General features: G+C 37.2%; 2 protein-coding genes across 2 annotated transcripts; one reads left to right on the top strand and one right to left on the bottom strand.

Annotated features, from left to right (window-relative positions):
• Window positions 1-2,915: 2,915 nt before the first annotated feature.
• ccnd1 (cyclin D1) lies at window positions 2,916-10,343 on the top strand. Its single transcript, XM_051900344.1, has 5 exons — window positions 2,916-3,386; window positions 4,750-4,965; window positions 5,326-5,485; window positions 6,781-6,929; window positions 7,155-10,343. Exons 1-5 carry the CDS (start codon window positions 3,189-3,191, stop codon window positions 7,308-7,310), a joined length of 879 nt encoding a protein of 292 aa, XP_051756304.1. The 5' UTR covers window positions 2,916-3,188; the 3' UTR covers window positions 7,311-10,343.
• A 9,262-nt stretch (window positions 10,344-19,605) lies between these two features.
• Window positions 19,606-22,517, bottom strand: lto1 (LTO1 maturation factor of ABCE1). The gene is made up of 5 exons (XM_051901415.1): window positions 22,341-22,517; window positions 22,093-22,198; window positions 20,627-20,697; window positions 20,433-20,550; window positions 19,606-20,341 (listed from the first exon to the last, which is right to left on the bottom strand). The coding sequence occupies exons 1-5, from the start codon at window positions 22,397-22,399 to the stop codon at window positions 20,270-20,272; spliced, it is 426 nt and encodes a 141-aa protein (XP_051757375.1). The 5' UTR covers window positions 22,400-22,517; the 3' UTR covers window positions 19,606-20,269.
• Between the last annotated feature and the right edge of the window lie 1,426 nt (window positions 22,518-23,943).

Raw genomic sequence — 23,943 nt, 5'->3', positions numbered from 1 at the left:
AAAAATACTGTTGTTACAGTGTGGTGACGAACAAACTACCTCTCAGATATATCTTTTGTTGCAGCGGACAGATGTTTAACTCTCTCAAATAGATTGGGAATGAGATTGTATTCTTGTTTTGAATTAAAAAAGTTTTATTTCTTTATGATTTAATAATTAATGCATCCAAGGGCTATATTGTTTCAGGGCACAAATATATTTGCATGGTACAGTATATGAGCCTTTGCCAATGACATGATGGAGATAATACAGTTGATGACAAACTGAAGGTAAAAATTCACAGGTATAAATGATCCAAAGTTGGGGGAGGAGATGGGCGCTTATTGGCAATAGACCGACACCCTGTTTGAATCCTTGAAAAAAGATAGTCCTTTGTCAGGCTACTTTTGTTTCTTAATCTCAGTGCTCACCAGGAGTCGTTTGCCTCTAGGTAGCCAGAGAGAGTTATTTATTGTGTACTCATCCCTACATTCATACGCAGGCATCTACATTCACCCTAAACCTCCCTAATGGTTAATGAGCTTAAGACTCCACCTGAACATTACCTGCTCTTTTGTTATATTTTTTAAAGCCTTTAATGGTTGTTTGTACAGGAGATCCTTGTATGTAGATTAGAGCTGTCCCTCAAAAATATGTCGTAAAATGTCTATATATATACACACACTGAGTAAAAGGGAAAACTTTATTTTAATATTTATAACTATAATATTTAGTAAAAGGCCAAAACAAGTATTTCCATTGACTAAAACAAATTATTTCCATTATTTTTCCAGTCATTCATGATTCAGTATGAGCATGACTAAAACTAACTTTTTTTCCAGGCCTGGAAGACCAGTTTAATATTCCCTGATATTTCCAGGTTTTCCATGACTGTTGGAAACCTGCTATATAAAGTTAATAATGCAGTATATCTTGCATTCATTGCAGGAGTTTAACATGCTGGTCACTAAAACATGCTTAGCTAGGATAAAGGGTCCCAAAAATCTCACTGTTACACTCGAGAATCAGACAAATCTAATTTCCTCCGAACCTTTAGCACTTGGTGTCAATGAGGCGGAAGGGGAAAATGCAGTGCTAATGTTGTCCGGTTACTGCAGCCTATATATTGTGATAGTTTGTCACTTGCAATACCTTCCACACTCCATCAGTAATCCACAATAAACATTCAGATACGTGAGACTAATTTGTACTCTAGTCTATAAGATAGAAACCAAACTTCAAATGCAGGCTACACGTGCAGCTAACAGAAGAGAGCGATTTCCGATCGTGCAGGAGCAGCACTGTAACTTCCTATTCGTTTCGCCGTATTTACGGTAATAGAAGTACAAGTAAAAACTCACATGGTCGGTCATTCATTGTTAGCAACCCTTCTGTAGCCTGAAAGGGCTTTCTGTCGTGTTGAAGTAATTATTCACCGTTTATTTACAATAGTTGAAGTTCAAAACTTCAACTTCTGACAATTGTTAGCCTATTGATAGAAGGATCTCAGACGTATTGTCAGAAAAAAGGGAATTATTGTGAGATAACACGGTTCTTTATTTATTTTTATTATTATTGCTATACAAATTCGTCCAGTTGTTTTCTTGAAAAGGTTTTCATTCTGTTCAACATATAATAGGCTAAAGCTCACAATGTTTCACATATGTAGCTAGTCTAGCCTATTATTAGCTATGGAAAAGTATACTTTTACATATATGCAAAATATATTTCCTATATTATATGTATCTAGATTTTTCTTCGAATGCATGTTCTGATATGGACACTTAAAATAACCTTAATCTTAAAAATATAATATAGTAATAATTGCAATTGATCTCAAAGTGGTCATAGTTAACTTTTACAGGCTATTAAAATGAATTAATACATGTTGTTGATATCTCTGTATTTATCAAATCAACATTGTAATATCAGTGTAATATGAAAATGTTATTGCTTTGTTATTTCTAGCTTCTTTCTTCACCTCTAAAGTTTTTGGCACAACCAAATTACTTGTTTTACGGTACTGAAAGTGGAATGTGTGGAATTTGTAAAGCTTCAATTCATCCTGAAGCGACAGCAGTGAGGCAGTGAGGTCTTTAAAGTGAGAGCGCCCCTATTTGATCAAACTATCAAACAATTTGTGTTGTTAACGCTATGTGCAGATGGTGTGTTTAAACGCCAATGACACGCCACAACAATCTTTAAAAAGAGTAACACTGTTTGTTTAGGATTCTCAATGACATTCTTTTATGTTTTTTGTGTATTTTCTGAAATATGTAATGCATGTATATAGGCTACGCTACATTCTTTATAAACTTTCTATTGAAACTACGTTTCGTTATTAAGTATGGTTGACAAGGAGAAGGCTTCTCGTGAGATTTTGTTTTTACGAACAGCCTATATTTTATCTAGTTTCAGATGAAAGCTGGGGCCGCAGTTCTGCCTGGCAACTGCTGTTCTCGTTCATTGGTTTAGGCTAATTTGTGCTTCCTTCTTTTTGGGTATAACCCAAAAGAGTTAGGTTTTTTCCACCCCAGACCACACATTTGTCTCATGTATACGAGTTTATGCAACTTGCGAAACTTCATAAAGTTATTGTGCCCCTTTTTAAACCATCTAAAAAGGTGTCAGGGCATAAAACGATTGTAAACACGGGCTAGACTTTGAATATGAGATGAATAAACTTTTCCTGTGCGCTACACTGTGAAAGAGGGCAGCTGAGTTTCTTAACGCGACAGTGGGCACCTTGATTTGGGCTATTATACCGCCCCCTACCAACGCGTAAGCAATGCACATCTTCGGACCCTTTTACCCCGTCTTCCACCCCCGATACCCACAACACTAGCAGCCTGCCCCCTACACCCCCACCCCAGCCTACCCCCCGCCGATTCTCCTTGGTCACTCGTCACCCGGCATAGGACCTCCTATTTCCATACTGCTAAAGGAAGGAGCCCAAACTCGAGAAGACAGTTCTTTAAGAGTGATCCTACGCCCTGAGCAGACAGCCTCTCGCGCTCTCTCACAGGCTCGCTGCTGCTTTGATCTTCCCTTAACAACAGTCACGTCATAGGGGAGTTTTGTCAAGCGGAGCTGCAGCGAGACTTTTAGAGGGTTCAGCAGAGGCAGTAAAGCATCCACGGGACCAGTGTCCGAAACGAGATCCAGTTTTCTTCCTTTGTCACCGCTAAACCTCGGGCAACACTGCAGACATGGAACACCAGTTGTTTTGCTGTGAAGTGGATACCATAAGAAGAGCTTACCAAGATAGCAACCTGTTGAATGACCGAGTTTTACAGACAATGCTCAAAGCAGAGGAAAACTATCTTCCATCACCAAATTATTTCAAGTGTGTTCAGAAAGAAATTGTGCCTAAAATGAGGAAAATCGTCGCCACATGGATGCTCGAGGTTTGTTTTGGATAATAGTTGTCTCTCTCTTTTTTTTTTGTAAGTTTGCCTCATGATGATTCTGCTCTTGCTCTTTGGACCCCAAGAACTGTTTCATAAATGTAAATATGTTTAAATGTAATCAGCATTGTTATCCATCCCAGAACTTTCACACGGGAATACTCTGTCCGATCTTTATTGCTGATTTTTATAACGTAAAAAATGTTTTATTACGAAACTAATATTAATCTTAGACGTGAGATGTTTTCCTTGCTTTGCGATATCGCATTTTTATTTAAATCGTTTATTTTTTTCCCCCCATTCATCTGTTTCGTTTCCTAAAATCTAAAGAAAACATAAATAAATTTAGTTTTTATTTCAATTTAATACCAATGTACACGTATGCATTCTCACTCGTGCCAGTAGCCTATTATACGCCATCTTTGTTGTCGTTTGCTTAAGTTTTTTATATCTCTAAATTCTAAAATGGAAACATTATTGACATCACTTGCGTAAAGGCGCTTACTAGTTGTCCTTTAAATCACAGGTATAATTTAAAGCTATTTTTTGCAAGAAAACGTACATTTTGTATGTTAAAAGTTTTGTTTCAGTTTGCCATGCCTCCTGCACGACGATCTAAAAATATTATATTTTTTACATTTCTAAGTTCAACATCGTGTTTTAAACGGTCGGATTATATTACCCATCGCATAATTTGGATTTACAGATGTTTAACATTAGATTTAATGCTTTGGAATAATTTATATTAATTTTTGAAACACCCGCTTCTCTTAAATGTCGCATGCTCCTCTTTGTATGTCGGGGGTTTAGAATTCAATTCATTTCACGTCGTTTTTGTCATTGAATTCGAAGGATTTTGCTCTTATTTAATAAAGCATATGTTGCACAACATTTACATGTGTTTTAAGTCGAGCGAAACAATTTTCGCATATTTTTAAATATTTTTTGAAAAGATGACGAACTAGAAAATTGTTTCCTGAGCCTAGCTTGGACGCCACCTTTTTGCCTCGGAAAGCAACGACCACTAGCATCAGCAGCAAAATTGCAATATTTATACTTTGTGCAACACTTTAGATTTGTATACACTTACTAATTAAATACTCTTTTTAGCATTCGCACATGTCTCTTTTCTAATTTAACCCTTTCCATTGCACGTGCACGACTGAGCAGATGCTAAACACGTGGGATAACTCGATAAGATCAAAGCATAGCTAAAAAAAATCCTTTCACTTCGTTTATTCAATTCATGTTTACCAAAAATATTAGTTTCTTTCGATTCTTACCGCATGTTTAGTGGAAAAAGAAAAAAAAAAACAGCCAAGGTGATCTTTATTTTATATCATGTACTTTCTTTTCTTTAAAGGTCTGTGAAGAACAGAAATGCGAAGAGGAAGTTTTTCCATTGGCTATGAACTACCTGGACAGATTTTTATCCGTGGAGCCCACCAAAAAGACCAGGTTGCAGCTTTTAGGAGCAACCTGTATGTTTTTGGCCTCTAAAATGAAAGAGACTGTGCCACTAACAGCAGAGAAGTTGTGCATATACACGGACAACTCCGTCCGTCCCAGCGAATTATTGGTAATTATTCCACATTGCATAATTATACAGCTTGATATTGTTTTCTTATATCACTGTACGTAAGGCAATTTAAAGCATGTAAGAAATGAAATTTTGCTCAAAGAGATGCACGTGAAAGTCTTGCATTAAAAAACTTAAGCTAATTTGTTTGGACTGCAGCCCTCAGATATTTGCATAAACAACAACGCACATGCCACAAACTTTTTAGCACCTTTTATGTGTGCGTTAATTGATTGTAGGCCCTGCGTGACTGTGCAATTAATCGACATCTCCATCTAGCGGTCAAAGAGTGTAAAATCGTCCATGGAAAATCGTCTGAGCCTTAATGTAAACTTGGGCCTTTTTATATCTCCCTCGCAGCAAATGGAACTGCTGGCACTAAATAAACTGAAGTGGGATCTAGCCTCAGTGACACCGCACGATTTCATTGAGCACTTCCTCGCCAAACTGCCTATACATCAGAGTTCCAAGCAGATACTGCGCAAGCATGCCCAGACATTTGTGGCCCTCTGTGCAACAGGTATGTTTCACTGTTCATTTTTTATATGTGAATATATGAAAGTGAATTTAATAGCTGACCAAGCACAAGTTTTGAGTACTACACTGTGAACACGCATTGAAGATCCTCCCCTTACTTCATCCAGTGCTTTGCTATCAGACGGACTTCTTTATTGCAATGGAAAGAGCCATCTCGCTTGTCCTAATTCCTCACTCGCAGTTATTGTAAACCAATGTGAGCCTCTGCAAGAGAGAGGAAGTCTGTTTCCTTTTGTGGTGATTGCTGTGACTGCACATATACAGCTCCTGAGAAGCCCTGCCTGCTTCACTGCTCACACACTGTGCATGTGAACCAAAAAGAGGAAACAGTTTTCTGACATTTTTCTTGTAAAAAGGGCTTTTTAACCTGTTATTTTCCCAAGTCTAGACATCTTGATGTCCAGAGCGTCTGCTCAGATGTTAGGCTGTGGATAAACTTTCTTGCCCTTACGCCTCATTGTCGAGCAACCTACAGCAGTCAGTTTATCACCTGTCAGGAAGGAACTACTCCGGTATATTCCCCACTCTTTTTGTCCCTCCATTTACATGGTGGGTATCACCGCAGCTCGCTCCCCTTTTATGTTTATGACCTGCATTTCTTTGGGAAGTAGCCTGGGATCTCAGCCAGGGAAAGTGTGGTTGGACGGATACTGGGAAGGGGGTGGGCGCTGGTGAATGAAATGAATGGGCCGGGGTGAAGGCTCCCGTGCCTTTATGCTCAATTTGTCTTGACAATTGCCCTCTCGTCTCTGAGCTAGCAATGCTAGACGACTTCCTATGAGAAAGGCAGTTGTAATTCTCTATTCACCATGTGTGGGCGAAGCGCAAAGCAGGAATATGAGGCTTTGATTTATAAGCTCCGCTTATTGTCCGTGTGAGGGCACGTTCAAGATACGAGCCGTTTTGAGGAAGTTGTGGTGTTGGGTGTGTGTTTTCTGAAGTAGGACTCTTGAAAACCCCAAGATTTCATGCACTTTTAGTATCAATGTGTGCTTAGAAGCATGATTTATGGGATGTTTTGGGAATGAGAGGACCGCACTAGGGGGTAGCAGGCCCGGGACCTACAGCAAAGTCCTTTGCTTTGAGTCCTGCCGCAGAATGGCGTCGGGCCCCAAATGTCACGGACTGTCCCCTACCAACCCTGCTCTCATTATAGTTTAGTCATGCTATGCTTCATTATGAGCCCAATCCCTACCCCAGCCTCTCTTCCAATATTCCTCATCATTCACCAGTTACTATTTTGGGAATTTACTAACCAGGTCCGTTTGTTATTTCCAGATGTCAACTTCATCGCGAGCCCTCCCTCGATGATTGCGGCCGGCAGCGTTGCCGCAGCGGTGCAGGGGTTGTACCTGAAAAGCACCGACAGTTGCCTCTCGTCCCAGAACCTCACCAACTTCCTCTCCCAAGTCATCAGAAGTGACCCTGTAAGTGTGCCACATTCTATGTATTATTATCCGCGTAAAGCCGGGCAATGTTGCTTTAGCCCTTTCCTATTGAGAATGGACAACAAAGTTCTAACTGGATACTTCATTGAAATTTGTTGCCCATTCTCAATAGGAAAGTGCCCAAGCAACATTGCTCAAAAAGTTGCTCACCTTAAGACCCGATCACTGTTGCTTTGTTGCTAATCTCTCTGCTTTCCTCCAAAGGACTGCCTGCGATCGTGTCAGGAGCAGATCGAGTCCCTGCTGGAATCTAGTCTCAGACAAGCTCAGCAGCACAACATCTCCACAGAGACCAAAAGAGTGGAGGAGGACGTGGACCTCTCTTGCACTCCCACAGATGTCAGAGACATTAACATCTGAACGGATCGCTATTCATCTCGCGTGCGATGAGTCTCTTCATCTTTGCTTCTGTTGGGTATGGGCTTTGGCCAAAGGCTTCACGGGACAAGAGGGAAAACGGGCTCCCACCTGCACCCCACCATCCGACCATTACCTCGACAACTTGCCCCTCGGCGCGCCCTAACTGTTGACCGCTGAGCGGCATCCCCTGTGGTTTTGACGATTGGGCTATCGCTGGCCCGGACCACCAGTGGAGGACAGGGAAATCTCTCCTTTGGCCCCGCCCCTCTATATGTCCTAAGTCCAAAATAAAAACAAGCGAAAAATGGTATCTAGGATTTTAAAATTGTATAAACGACAACAGTAGTTGTGACTTGCCTCGACTTGTCGCTAAAAAGACAACCTTGGGTGTTTTAATTTCAAGCGTGTCAAAAACTATTTTTGAAAGAGAAGAGACGTTGTTTGTATGTTCGATTTCATAGATAGTACCTTGTTACACTTGCTACGAGTGCTCCCTGCCTTTTCCGCAGTCTAGCCGTGTAAATATATCCCCGCTTGCTATGCGTTTAGTCACTTTATTATAATTCCTAGACAGATTCCCTAACAAGATTCTCTTCTCTTCCAAAATGGTTTGTGTAACCGTAGTATATTTTTTACGCATGTATTTTGTTATGATCTAGAAGGCTGTGGATTGCCAGGGGCTGAGGTTCTAACTTGGAACCATTTCTTCGAATCACTGCCTTGATTGACTTCACTGCCATTAAATGTATAACGTCATCACTGCCATGACTCAATAAGCTTATGTTGTACCTGCTCCCCGGCTAAAGCTTGCAGTGCAGTCCACAGTCTGCTTTTTGTTTAGATTCATGTATTATCTAAAACCATTCCATTGAAAAAAGAAAAAAAGCACTTTCAGTCCGTCGTTTAAGGCTGACTTTTAGAAAAAAAAAGAAAGAAAGAAATCCACAGTTGTTAAAACAATGGGGGGAAAACATGGAATGGAGCAAGGGTTGACGGAGCAGGTCTCTTTATCTATGGTGTTAGTGGTCTGTTAGAGAAAGGAGAAGACGGGGACTCTGAGAAGATATTTGCTCGTTGAAGGCTTCAACTGAAGTGCGTTTAACAGCTACCTTGATGCCAGAACGGATGAATACTCACAGAACGATAGAAACACTACGATGTTAAATCAAAGATTAAGAACTATTTATTTTTTTCAGTTCCCCTCCTAAGGCCAGTATGCACGGATGCCCAAGTGTACCTAAGTTCGAAGTATGTATAATGACCCGCTAGTTGCTAACTCGTGACACCATAGTTAAAGTTTTTTTTTTTTTTCTTCCGAGTTTATGTACTCTGGTCTAGTGATTGTTCAGACAAAAGTTGTGGCTTCAAGTAGATTTTGCACAAACCCAGAGATGTCAGTTGTCTTGTGGATCTCTGGAAGGGGAGGAAGATGAGGAGGAGAGATGTTAGAGACGGCAGAGGGAGGCAAAAAAGGGTGATGGCTGGACATCAAAGAGTAAAAGCAGAACTTTCAGAAAGGAATTAAAAAGAGGAGAACTGGGAGAAGACACTCCTCATATTTAGCTGCTATGGAGGGATTTCCAGCAAGTATGAAACTTTCAAATGGAAAACAACAAAAAAAGAAAAAGACATGCTTCTTTCTCTTGTCTTGTTTTGCTGCTATTTTTGGTTTTGTTTATATAAAATGTCAATACAATGCCATTTAATAGGTTTTAATTTTCTCATAGAAAATTATGATATTATTGACAACTTTTTGGTAGTGTTTTTTTTTTTTTTTTTTTTTTAAATGTGATCAATTTTTGTTAATGTGATTTCTACGCTATGCTATTCCCAAAACAAAGAAACAAACAAACAAAAAAAGACAAAAAAACAACAAAAAAACAGATGAAAAAAATAGTCAAATGTTCCTGTTATACCCACAATACCTCAAACTACAGTCTTGATTTAGCATTGATTTAGTCTGGGATTTTTTTTTCTTTAGTGCTATTGTTATTTTATTTTATTTTATTGTTTTGCCTGTTAGTCCTGTTGTAAAATGTAAATGATCATGTTAATCATCATCCTACTGGGTCCTGATGCGAGCGAGTAGAAAGCACATTGAATGGAATTGGTGCCATAAACTCTTTGGAGTTTTTTTAGCTGTTTCATTAAAGGAGACTTAAGTCCATCTTGATGAGTTTATGAAGCTTTTATTTGAAAAATGACACCGTTTGTGACTGCCATGTGTACTTACAAAGCCATAGTTTTGTCTTGTAGTAACTTAACACAGTGCAGATGTTCATGTATAAGTGGCTGCCTGACTTGTTCTGAATACAGGAGACTTGGTATGTCCCCGTCAAGACGTTGTCTTAATAAATGTGACGCAGCTACAATCAGCAGTGATGTTTCCCTTCATCTTTTTTGCATCAAATTGGTGTCCTTGTAAAGATCCACATATTCAGTACTCATGGGATTCTTCACTCGTTTGTTGCTTGGTTAGTTTCATTCCCTTCAGCCTTTGACATGGTGCTGCTATATGTTTGTATTGAGTCTAGAAATGATTTGCTGAAAGAGATGCGGCGATAAGCTAGGAATGATGGGAGAGGTGATCCAGGACCCAGGGGACACAGATATATTATCCTCTGTAGTATCAGGAAACTTTTTTTTACCTCAAGGTGGAAATTCAACTGAATGATGAAAACTAGCATGTATATCGGTGCGATTTACAAACACACACCAAGAGACTGTCATGCAATCGAGGAAAGGAGACCATGGAGGTCCCGAGCTTTTCTCTTGAATGTGTTTAGGGGGAATTGAGAAGTGATTGACTGCATCCTCCCATCCCCCTTGTGTCTCAAACCTGTAGAGTCTTTTAGTTCAATATGGTATTCATTCCCAAGGATCAAAATGTGTTGATCCTGAAATACAATGTTTGATTTTTGTTTTTGTTTCTTGTTATTGTTCACAAACCGGTCACTGGTCTGAAATGCACAATCTTGCTGACCCATCTTAGACATGAGGTTAACTAGAATAAAACTTGAGCTTCAAAAACCACTTGTCTTGAGTGATTTGTGTTTTTATTGTGCTAGCACAGCTTACAAAACGTTCAAGCTTCACCCAAAAATGAAAACTCACACGTACATTTCGAACCTCTAAAAATTTTGGGAAAATATCTGAGTGTTTTTGTGTCTATACAATGAAATACTTTCATTGTTTATCCCTTTAGGTCATGATATTTTATTGTTTTATTAGACTAATGATTTTGATATTCATAAAAAATGAATCAAAAATGTGGAAAAAACTTTTGGTCTAATAAGCATGAAAAATAAAGAAAAGAAAAGAAATGCTAACCCAGAAGGGAACTTTAGTTAACGTTCTGGCAAGGTTCTCCCAAAGTTATGAACAAATGTTCATTCAAAGTTATCCGGTCCTTAAAAATGTTCTCAAAACATTTGCACAAAAACATTATTTATACATCGTTCATGCAGTAGAAACATTTTAGTTCATCTGTTTGTTTGTTTTTTAAATGTTACTGCTTGTTTCAGAATGTTTAGGGAACATTCAAAAGTAACATTCCTGTAATGTTTGCAAAATGAAATGTCCCCTTAATATTAACATAACCAAGAATAAACGTTTTTAAAACATTTAAAAAAACTGGATGTTTTGAATGTTTTTGAAATAACGTTTTCATCATTTAAAGGATTAGTTCACTTCAGAATTCAAATTTCCTGGTAATTATTCACCCCCCACGTCATCCAAGATGTTCATGTCTTTCTTTCTTCAGTCGAAAATAAATTATGGTTTTAAGGAAAACATTCCAGGATTTTTCTTCAAATAGTGGACTTCAACGGGAATCAACGGATGGAAGGTCCAAATGTCAGTTTCAGTGCAGCTTCAAAGGGCTCTACATGATCCCAGACGAGGAATAAGGGTCTTATCTAGCGAAACCTTCGGTCTTTTTCTAAAAAAAATAAAATTTATATACTTTTTAACCACAAATGCTTGTCTTGCATTAGCTCTGTGATGCGCCACACATTACGTAATCACGTTGGAAAGGTCACGCGTGACGTAGGTGGAAGTACCGCGGTAGGGTAGGGTGAAAAACTCCATCTCATGTTCTCCTCCAACTTCAAAAGCATCCAACATTGTTGTTTTACCTTTTTTTGTAAAGGCCGTTTGACTTAGTCTTTGCACGTTCGCTTTGTAGACACTGGATCGGTACTTCCGCATGACCTTTCCAACAAGATCACGTAATGCATGGAGCCTCGCAGAGCTAGTGCAAGATGAGCATTTGTGGTTAAAAAGTATATCATTTTTATTTTTTTTTAGAAAATGACCAATTGTTTCACTAGACAAGACCCTTATTCCTCGTCTGGGATCATGTAGAGCCCTTTGAAGCGGCACTGAAACTGACATTTGGACCTTCAACCCATTGTTCCCTGTTGAAGTCCACTATATGGAGAAACATCCTGGAATGTTTTCCTCAAAAACCTTAATTTCTTTTCGACTGAAGAAAGAAAGGCATGAACATCTTGGATGACATGGGGGTGAGTAAATTATCAGGAAATCTGAATTCTGAAGTGAACTAATCCTTTAATAGCAACATTAGAAAAACGTTCTTAGAACATTTTCGTTAGCTGGGAAAGTAGTCCAATTTCTCTGAATTCACCCTTATTGTATGGCACATGTAAACTATAAAATTAAATGTTAGATATGAAAAAAGATATTAAAAAAAAATATGCGCAATTGTTTAGTAAGAAAAAAGCTTGCCAGGCCGTCTTTGAGTCGCGTGCCTTCAAAGATGAGCAGCTGGAAACAGGCCGTTTATGTTTTTGCTTCAAAACTTTTAGATTCACTAAATATTAATTAACCAGGAAATTGAAGATATGTTTGATGTGTACAGCTAATACAGATTCAGAAATTAACAACATTTTAGAGGAAGTGAATGTTGAACCTTGCTAAGGTGAGAAAGGATTGGTCTGTTGAGTAAATAAACGCTGTTCTCTCATGTATCAAGCAGGTGATAGATACCCTTCTTTTATTGTCAAAGTATTATCTGTCATCCCCGACAGACGGTCTTTGATGTTGTGTTTTGAAACACACTGCAGACATCAGTGAGGAGACTGCAAGAAAGAAAGAACTCGGACTATTTCACGCACCTTTGCTACTGACTGAAGTCTGAGATAATACTGTGTCTTTGGCTTTTGGCATCTCAGTGTCTGTGGTTTCAGAGGAAGGAGCAACATTGCTCCCCTCATACACACTGTTTCAAAGGCTCAAGTGCTACCTTTTGAGGGTTTGCCTTTCCAAGATCTGACATTGTGGCTGCATGCAAAAACTAAACTCTGTTCACATGTGAAAAGAGCATATTGTGGGTATGGTCTCCCTGCCAACTTTTTCATGGTGGTACCCAGCTAACAAAAATATGTTCTAAGAATGTTTTGTTATGAAAACATTTCTGAATGTTCAAAACATCCATTTTTTTTACATTTAAATAGGTATTTTCTTGGTTATTTGAAACATTCCATTTTGCTAACATTGTGGGAATTACTTTGTGGGAGTTACTTTTGAATGTTCTCTGAACATTCTGAAACAAGTTGTAACATTTAAAAATGTTAGACGAAAGTCCAACTAAAAGATTCCAGAAAACAAATTCCATGAACAATGTACAAGTAACATTTTTGTGATAACATGCATATTAGAGAGCATTAAAGAATGGGTCATGCTTTATACATGTCATGGTTATAATACATTGACATTCATACATAAAGTGAAGGGATAGTTCATCCAAAAAGGAAAATTCTGTCATCATTTACTCACTCTCATATAATTACAAACCTGTATGGCTATCTTTCTTCTGCAGAACACAAAGGAAGATATTTTGAAGAATGTTGGTAACCAACCTGTTTTCCATTGCATGGACAAGAAAACACTGAGATAATTCTCAAACAATATCTTCTTTTATGTTCCACAGAAGAAAGTAAGTCATACAGGTGTTGAATGGGGGATGGAGATGGAGTTTCCTCCTCTTCTTTATTGGCATTGATGGTACCATTAAGAACCTTTAAAGGAATAGTTCACCCAAAAATTAAAATTCTGTCATCATTTACTCACCTTCATGTCATTCCAAACCCATAAGTCTTTTGCTCATGTTCAGAACGCAAATGAAGATATTTTTAATGAAATTTGATCGATTTCTGTCCCTCCACTGAATGACACTTTGACGCTTCAAAAAGTTCATAAAGCGATCATAAAACGAATCCATATGAATTGAGCAATTTAGTCGAAATTTTCTGAAGAGACACAATCACTTTATATTATGAACATTCGCATATAAACATTCATCAGTGAACATAAACAGAAGCTCACCGAACCTCTGATGCACGAGAACAAACCTCTTGCTGAAGCTCAAATGTGATGCGTAACACGAGAATGAACCTCATTGGTTCTCGCACTTCAAGCAAACATGCTTGAGCTTCCGTTTACCATAACTGATGTGTGAGTTGATGAATGTTTATATGAGAATAAAAGCCTAAATTAAATCTGTTCATCATATACAGTGATTGTGTCTCTTCAGAAAATTTGGACTAAACCACTCAATTCATATGGATTAGTTTTATGATCGCTTTATGAAGCACCAAAGTGGTAGTTGTGTAGCTGTCAATGGAGGGACAGAAATCGCTCAGATTTCTTTAAAATATCTTCATCTGTGTTCCGAAGATGAACAAAAGTCTTAAGGGTTTGGAACGACATGAAGGTGAGTAAATGATGACAGAATTTTCATTTTTAGATGAACTAACCCTTTAACATGTCTCAGGAGGTATCTCAGGAGCTGTTATCCTGGTTTTCCCGACAGACAGACAGACAATACTACATCACCATGCACAATTAAAAATCTCCCACTGTCTTACTCAAACATGGGTGTTCCACAGGGCTCAGTTCTCGGCCCATTAATATTTATTATTTACATTTGCCTCTCTGAGAAATTATTCGCCGCCATGGTTTTCAATACCACTGTTATGCTGACTATATTCAGATACTGCTTGCCAACCGGACTCTATTCACCAGACTGCATCACTATCGTAATGTATCAGTGAGACCTGGCTAATCTCCAGTTTTCTCATTTTGAATGTGACTAAAACAGATATCTTAATTATCGGTCCCCCAACTCTAACAAAAAACATAACTAATGCTCCCAGACTTGACCTTGAAGCTACATCAATTACACCATCTGCCACCGTCAAAAACTTGGGCATCATTCTTGACTCTTCACCGACCTTAGATGCTTATATTAATCAACTCTGTAAAGCTGCATTCTTTCAACTCCGTCGTATTGCCAAAATCCATCTCTATGTCAGCACAAAAGATGCTGAATCATGCATTTATCACATCTCGCCTCGATTTTCTAGACTACCAGCACACTCTATCTCCCGTTTGCAATATATTCAAAACTCTGCCGCAAGAATGTTAACTTACACACAACGGTCTGCTCATTTCACTCCTATTATATTTAACCTCACTGGTTACCTGTCTTCTTGTATTACTTACAAAATTATTTTGCTTACCTTTAAGTCACTCAATGGTCTTGCTCCTTCTCTCTCTCTGAATTACTTTCTCCTTATATTCCCACTTGACGTCTCCGATCTTCTGGCTGTGAACTTCTTATGGGTGGCAGGTCTTTTTCCGTTTTAGCTCCTAAGCTATGGAGCTCTTTACCCCTGGCCCTTATGACATTAACCACACTGCATGAATTGAAGTCTAAACTCAAAACATATTTGTTTAACCAATATTGCCAGTCATAATGTGTTTCTTCCTAAACTTTTTCCAAAACTCTGTATACCAGTCATAATGCTTCCTTGAGTACCATTAGGCATCTGCAGCTGACATACTACAACTGTTCACATTTCTATGCTGTCTGTAATACAATGTTATGGCTTTTGTTTTCGACTGTTTGGACTAGTATTGTGATATGCAACTGCAATCGCTCATGTCTTGGACTGGGCAAATGTCCACTATCCATTTAAAGGATTAGTTCACTTTCAAATGAAAATTAGCCCAAGCTTTATTCACCCTCAAGCCATCCTAGGTGTATATGACTTTCTTCTTTCTGATGAACACAATCGGAGATATTTTAATAAATATCCTGACACATCCAAGCTTTATAATGGCAGTGAACAGGGGTCACGAGTATGAAGCTGAAGAAAGTGCTTCCATCCATCATAAACGTACTCCACATGGCTCCAGGGGTTAATAAATTTTAACTTGTTAAATATATGCATATTTTTTTACACAAACGCATCGACTTAAGAAGGACTTTATTAACCCCCCGAAGCCGTGTGGAGTACGGTTATGATGGATGGATGTGGATGGAAGCACTTTCATCATACTCGTGACCCCTGTTCACTGCCATTATAAAGTTTGGATGCGACAGGATATTAAAATATCTCAGAATGTGTTCATCAGAAAGAAGAAAGCCATATACACCTAGGATGGCTTGAGGGTGAGTAAAGCTTGGGCTAATTTTCATTTGAAAGTGAACTAATCCTTTAAGTGATTATGTGTGAAATGATTGTTTGTTCCTTACTGTTATTGTGAATTGTCCTTGAGCTTTGGAAAGGTGCTATATAAATTAAACATATTATTATTATTATTATTATTATTATTATTAACATCCATGGAACCTTGTTTTGCTATTCGTTTTATTCTGGAGATCATTTAATGATAGATATTTCCATGTAAAACAGACAGATATAATGAATTTCTACTACTTTTACCAAAAAAATGGCTAATCTCTCATTTTATTCACATTTGAGTCAAAGATATTTTTAAAAAACTTTCATTTTCAAGACGCAATTCACTTTTAAGACACAAACGATCATATTCAGGTCTACAGCGACTCCGATCAGTGTTAAATGATGATAAAGTTTCATGGCGTCAGTGCTCAGTGAGATCATTACATCAGAACTGAAATGTTATATTAGCGTATACAGTATATGACCAGTAGCCAAAACTCAACCAGCCTCCCTCCTGGCCACATGCTGCCCCCCCACCCCTTCATCTGAGTGAAGTGGCTGAACCTTTCTTGTCTGTGATGTGAATAGGAATTGCGCATTTATCATCCACATCATGAACCATGCGAGGAAGCGAGCAGCTCAATGCTGAGATTGGAGCTTGTGTGTGTGTGTGTGTGTGAGGGAAAGAGTGGGGGGTATGAGGCACCAAGGCAAAAAAGGGAGATACTATGCCACCATTCAACTTGGGGCCTTTTTTTCAAGTGCCCGTCGGTTGCATTTGTCACGTCCTCCTTTCATGTCACCACTCGCCACCTGCTCCTGAAATTCCTGAACATTTTCTGAAACCTTCCAGCGTCCTGCTTCATTTTCTCGGCCTCCCTCCCTTTCGCTGGCCCCATCCACTCTGTTCCACAACTGAAAGGAAACCAAAGAAACATTGCTCCTCTAACTCTCTTTCACAGACTCAGCCCTCTGTCTTACACCCCCCAAGTTCATGTTCTTCTGTTCTGCATTTGGAATTAGTCTCTCCCTCCCTCGCTCACACACACAATATCTGAGAAACATCATGTATCATACAAATGATAGAGACACACCTGACTCTCATAAACTCTAATAATATTTGTGTAGAATAAACAAAAGGTTAAAAGGAGAGTTGCCCCTAAAAATGAACATCCTGTCATCATTTATTCACCCTCATGTCATTCCAAACCTGTGTGACTCTCTTTCTTCTGCAGAAGAAAAAAATATTACCTACATACAAAGAAAGTCAGTGGCATCCATGCCATTTCAACACCAAAATATCTTCGTTCATGCAAGTTTGGAAAGACAGAGGATGAGTAAACAATGACAAAATTTTCATTTGTGGATGACAATTTCTTAAACATAATATTTTTAATGTAAGAGCAGGTGCGGCCATTTGTAAAGTAAATGTGTGATGCTTCCGGTGTGGTCAGCCTCCAGTTGTTTTTAGCAGTACAAAATAGCTTGTTATGCTGCTTGATACTGCAAACTGGTATTTATCATATTATTTTAATGCACTGTCATCAGTGTATTTTCAAAAAATAGTTTTACCGTTTACTGCACTTACCATTTAATGTTATTTTTAGTTATTTAAGTCTAAAATAGCTTACTTCCGCATGGCAAAATAAGGTGGATAGTGGCTCCAAAAGTTTTTAGAAACTTGAATCACACGTAAAAGTATATTAGAAACATTAAATCATTATATTGGATACCAAAATATCAAACCAAGAAAAGAAGGACAGAACAAGCACACTTTCGAGCAAAACATTTCTCAAGAAGGATGATAAAGATGTGGATGATAAAACAATAGATAGCGTGACACAACATTAGTGTAACACATTCATAGTTAGTGTGATGAACTATGAGTGAACTTGAGGACAACTGACTTTATACTGTACATACATCCACTAAAATCACACTTTTTGAATTCGTTTTAATCGGAAGTTGCGACACTTTTCTTCCCTATTGTGACATATAGTGAAACGGCTTCTCGAACAAGAATAAATGTGGGGCGGGACTTGATTTTGTTCATGGGGAATTGATTGGGGTTTGGTATTGGTCGATCTCATGTGAGTGACAGGTTGCCCCGCCCTCGTCATCAGAAAATAAATGTCACGATATTCAGTGTCCAGTACTTCTAAGGGTCATTTTATAATATGTGTAGTTCTGGCTTCCAGTTAATGCCTCAAACCTTGTATGTAGCAGCAGGGCCCGCAGCGGCTGACTGGAGGTCTTCAGGGAAGAGCAGGGTTTTATCTGTCAGGGCTCAGAAGGTGCCGCCAACGGGCCTAGTGTTTACCTGCTGCTGCCCACGGCGAAGACCAGCTGCCATCTCCAGAAACACCCTCTAATATGCTGCCAGCTCTTGTCTGCCTGAATTCTGATCTGCACCTCAGACTTCAAGTGTGCGGGGAGCGGAACAAAACCAGAGCGCGTCGCGCAGCCCCCTGGCCTCTCGCACGGGCCCCACTACAGCATTGTTGTTGCGGCCACAGCAACTGTCCCCATTCTGGGCCCAGGAGAGGGGAGGGAAACTATCTGTCAGAAGACGCTGCTGACCAGGGGTGCGTTTCCCGTACAACAGCGTAACTCGCTGCCTCACTACCATAGCACGATGCATCGTTGAACAAAATAACTAGCTAGTCATGACTGTTTCCCGAAACCGTATTGTCGCAAACCTGTCGTTCAGCCACGTTGGTGAATGATGTCACGCAGGTGGTGGAGTAATAACTTCTCTAAATGAATCCGTTTGAGATCGAATTAATGCTACATTTTTTGCTATAAATTACGGACATGGCATCTGAGGACTAATTCTCATTTTTCTGTTATTTTGCTTTATTTCCAGATTCAATCACAGAGCTCGTACGCACTCTTCAAAAAAGCTGCTTAAAATCTCTTGACAAAAATATGTAAATGACATTTGTATATATTCGAAATAAAAGATATACAATGTACTTTTTTGCTGACTTATTATCAGTGTTGGAAACAGTTCTGCTGCTTAATATTTATATATGTGCTAAATGTTTATATTAAGCACATAGTGATAACAGTTGTGCTGCTTAATAATATAAATCTTTACTATCACTTTTGATCAATTTCACACATCCTTGGTGAAATAAAAGTATTAGTTTCTTTCAAAAAAAAAAGAAGAAAAAAAAAGAAAGACAATTACTGACCCCAAACTTTTGAATGGTAGTGTATATTGTTGCAAAAGATTTCTATTTTAAATAAGTGCTGTTCTTATTTAACTTTTTATTCACCAAAGAATCCTGAAAAAAGTATCACAGGTTATAAAGAAATATTACAGCACAACTATTTCCAACATTGATAATAAATCAGCATATTAGAATGATTTCTGAAGGACCATGTGACACTGAAGACTGGAGTAATGATGCTGAAAATTCAGCTTTGCATCACAGAAATAAATTATATTTTAAAGTATATTGAAAATAGAAAACCATTATTATAAATTGTAATAATATTTCACATTACTGTTTTTGTCTGTATTTTTTATTTTAAAAAATGCAGGCTTGATGAGCATAAGAGACTTCTTTCAAAAACATTAAAAAAAAATAATGTTTCCAAACTTTTCACCGGTACTGACTATATATTATGAATATATATATATATATATATATATATATATATATATATATATATATATATATATATATTTATTATGATTCTTATTATATATGTATATATTTATATATATATGTACATACATATAATTATATTATTAATATATATATCTATACAATAAAACAAATGTGAATCATTAATTTTATAGTGAAATAAAGACTTGCCAATTTTATTAAGCATTTCAATCAAGTCAAAACTTGTACAGCATTTCCTGCAAAACTGTCTGTGCTGCTTATATTCATTTTATTACTGATTTTAATTCATTCTAATTCAAGTGACAACCCTGCTGTACTTGCAGTTCACCAGCAGGCGGAGCCACCTAACTGCAAGAACAATTCTCCAATTTCACCACAAGATGGAGTTTATACTCTTCTTCTTTGAACAGCAGTCCATTAAAAATGCAGAAATACACCTTTGTATGCACAATAAGGCCATTCTTCTGCACACCTGAAGGGTTAAAAATATTAAAAATCATTTTGCAAGAAAGAATATTCTTATAAAAGACAGTGATTTGTCTTGTATATTAAATCGACTCATAATACTGCCATTGCAACCCTTTATATCTCACTTCAAAACCACCAAACTCCTAAGAATACCACTCAAACTCTTCCATTCAGTGTCTAGGATTCAGTATTAAGAACTGCTCCAGAATTCTGCCGTACGAATCCAGTGAGAGTGATGACGGTCCACTCCTGTACACACTGACTCCATGTGAACACCAACCGTCATCAGGAGCGGCTGTCTGCAGATGATCATCATGTGATCATAGGAGTTTGCCATGACTGCTAGAAAGCTCCTGTAGTCTCAGAAAGACATTCCTGATGATCCACTCAAATATTCTCTAAAGTCTGTTGCCACATTCAATAAAGAGCACACCTGTAGAGGTGAGATGTGTTAGATAGATGAAAAAAAAAAAATTATTAATATGAAAAACAAAAAGAAAATGTGATATGGTTAAAGAGAGCACCTGTCTAAATTTGGCACGCACTCTTTCCATATCCTCCTGAAGTTTCTCATACTGAGGGTCTTCGTATGGGAAGTTCTGGATCACTGCTATCAAAGACTCCATAGCTTTCAGCCTTTTTCTAGGAGAAACTCTGAAAGTTAGCAGGGAGATGGATTGTTTGTTTCAATTTGTTTGTTAAATGCTGCAGAACATACCTTGCTTTAACATCACTGTTGTTTTGAAGAAGACATTTCCATGCAAGAGCAAATCCATAATAAAAAGACACCTGGAAAAATAAAAGTGTAACAGGCATTTACCTTTTCACTGAAACAAAAGTTGGTTAAAGTTATATATAAAACTGCATTCATTCGATTTTAATTCAATATACACTAATTCAATAATTAAGATTTTTTAAATGTGTTTTAAAAGAAGTTTCTTATGCTCACCAAGGCTGCATTTATTTGATTATTCCATACAGTAATATTGGGAAATATTATTATAATTTAAAATAACTTTTTTTCTATTTTAATATATTTTAAAATGTAATTTATTCCTGAATTTTCAGCAACATTACTCCAGTCTTCAGTGTCACATGATCCTTCAGAAATCATTCTAATATTCTGATTTGGTGCTCAATTATTATTAATGCTTTATTATTAATAATAGTTCCTTTATAATGATCAGTTATATATTGAAAACAGTTCTTGTTGCTTAATATTTTTGTGGAAACATAATTTTTTTTTCAGGATTCTTTGATGAATAAACAGTTTAAAAGAACAGCATATTTGAAACAGAATCGTTTGTAACATTATAAATTGCTCTACTGACACTTTTGATCAATTTAATGCATCTTTGCTGAATAAAAGTTATTTAATTTATTTAAAATCATACTTACACCAAACTTTTGAATTTTAGTCTATCATGGTCAAAAATATTATGCAGCAAAAACAGTTTTCAAAATTGATAATAATCATAAGTGTTTCTTAAGCAGTAAATCAGCATATTAGAATGATTTCTGAAGGATCATGTGACACTGAAGACTGGAGTAATGATGCTGAAAATTCAGCTTTGAATCACAGGAATAAATTATATTTTAAAATACATTCAAACAGAAATCAGGTATTTTAATCTGTAATAATATTTTGCAATATTTCTGTATTTTACTGTATATATATATATATATTTTTTAATCAAATAAACGCAGCCTTGGTGAGCATAAGAGACTTCTTCCAAAAACATTTAAAATAAAAAAAATAAATTAAAAAAAACCTTATTTAGTCCAAACTTTTGACTGGTAGTGTAGATAAGCTTGATGTTGTTTCTCAATAAATTCCATCATGAATAATATTAATAAAGGAATGAGACAAAGGGAATTAAAATGTATAATATTAACAATTATAAAAATGAAGTTTAAGGTCATTTTAGATTAATTACTGTACGTCACACTGCTGTCACTCATGTCAACTGCTGTTCAAAAGTCATTGTGATAACAATCTAACACAATAGGAAAAACCTGGCACTGCTTTTCCAGAAGAGTCGGTCAATATGAATACTGAAAAGATGTGAAACATGTAAAGACATGTATTGCTAGAGTCCTTCTAAAGGAACAAGATAGATGATATTTATTTAATTAATAAAGCCACTGAATATGGCATAATGTGTGTGTATTAGTCTATTTCACCTCAGCACTGAGTTTGGCTCCGTGTAGCCGCCCGTGGTTTCGACCCTCGAAGGTTCCCTGTCGAGTTCCCTCCTCAAACCCTTCCTGATAACCTTCAACACGAAACCTAAAATAAGAGAGAATTTATGAGGCTAAATACAAAAACATTTACAGTTACAGTCACTGAACTAGACCCACTGACACACTGAACTACTGAGAGAAACGAAAACACCCTCACGTGACGCATGTAAACAACTAGTTGATTTTACCTGTTATCGGCCATGATAATGGAGTCAAATAAATCATCACTATTGGACACAAAAGCCATTTTTACATAAAACGATTTGGTTTTCTATCCCGAAGTCTTTTCTGATGGTTACTAATTTCCGGAGTCGCTCTTCTTCGCTTCTTCTGTGTTTGGCATTGATGTGGCTGAACCACGGCGCCGTCTTCTGGAAGGGAAACTAAACTAAAGTAAGGTTCATATCACAATGTTTACTTGATCAAAATAAAAGTGAGATTGGTTATATATAAACTAAATGACCATATAAAGACTTTATATAAGCAGAACATGTCATTTAATTATATAATTCAGCGAGCTTCATTGAGGACCAAAGCCCTCGTTTTCAGATATGCCTGTCAATCAAATAGGTAAGCTTTTCATTTCCTTACTCTTTTTGATTGTGAAGAAATAGTTATTCTTGTCTTATCATGAAAACAAACTGTTTTTGTTGTAATTATTAATGTGAGTAGGGTCATGCTAGGTCGCTCAGAAAATCAGGCAATCATCAGTTGTTGAGGAATCATCAGTTATTTATGCAATATGTGGTCTCATATTGAACTGCATTAATTATGGGATATTTTTTTTACCATCCATGCAAAAACAGGTAGTAATGACACCGAAGTTTTAGCCTACCTGTGAAAATTTCACAATTCTCTATTCCAATTTCGAAACCATTGCTAAGCCCAACTAATATAAATTTAAAACATTATTAAAGACAAATAAACAGTCAGTAATAGCACAAACAAATGCAACAGAGCAAAGATACAAATGAAATAAACTGTGCTTTTCAGGTACGTTTTTCGGTTAGGTCTAACTGTAGTTTTCAGGTACAGAAATGTAATAAATTAGGCTAATCATTTGTAAAATAACTGCATAGTTTTCTCTGTATAAATTAAATATAGATTAATCCTTATTAAGTTTAAAAAAAGTTATTCAGTCAAGAGCTGTTAGTGATATTCTCTTTATCTTTTGTTGTTTGATTAACATTAAAGACACAGACAGCAGCAGGATTATTAGGCTGCTGTCACTTTAAGACCTGCACGGATCCAATATACTGTACGCATGCATTTTCTTCCTAGAAAACTATTTACATTCAATTAAGACATAACCGACTATGTTTACTAGGATACTTAGTGTGAATTTGTCCTTTAAAGCGCAAGAAGACACGAAAGAGAACTCAATTCAGTATTCGCACACTGTCTGAGACATGGCTTTCTGGGTGCGTGCTTCGGATGTTTTCAGCGCGTGAGTAATGAATTGAGTTCCCTTTCGTGTCTTCTTACGCTTGAATATTTATCGGCAAGGTTTAAACTTTCGTGATGATGCAGCATTCACATTTGTTCAGGTTCATGTTCTTACAACATTGCATTGTTAGCATTCATAAAAATGTTACTGAGCAACTAGCAATTGACACCGTTTCATATACTCGCCAACACATTTTTACTCACATTTGGCACTTGGCGAGTGTTAATTTTAGGCGCTGTGCATATGGATACATTCAAAATATTTGAAAACAATCCAGAGTATAAAATGTGTCAGCAAATTTCACTTAAATATAGGCCTAATATCTATTTTAGCATGTTCAAATG

Source organism: Ctenopharyngodon idella, chromosome 7 (assembly GCF_019924925.1).
Source record: "Ctenopharyngodon idella isolate HZGC_01 chromosome 7, HZGC01, whole genome shotgun sequence".
Lineage (NCBI taxonomy): Eukaryota > Metazoa > Chordata > Actinopteri > Cypriniformes > Xenocyprididae > Ctenopharyngodon > Ctenopharyngodon idella.
The sequence above is the reverse complement of the archived record's forward strand: the minus strand, read 5'-3'. Positions and strand labels throughout refer to the sequence as shown.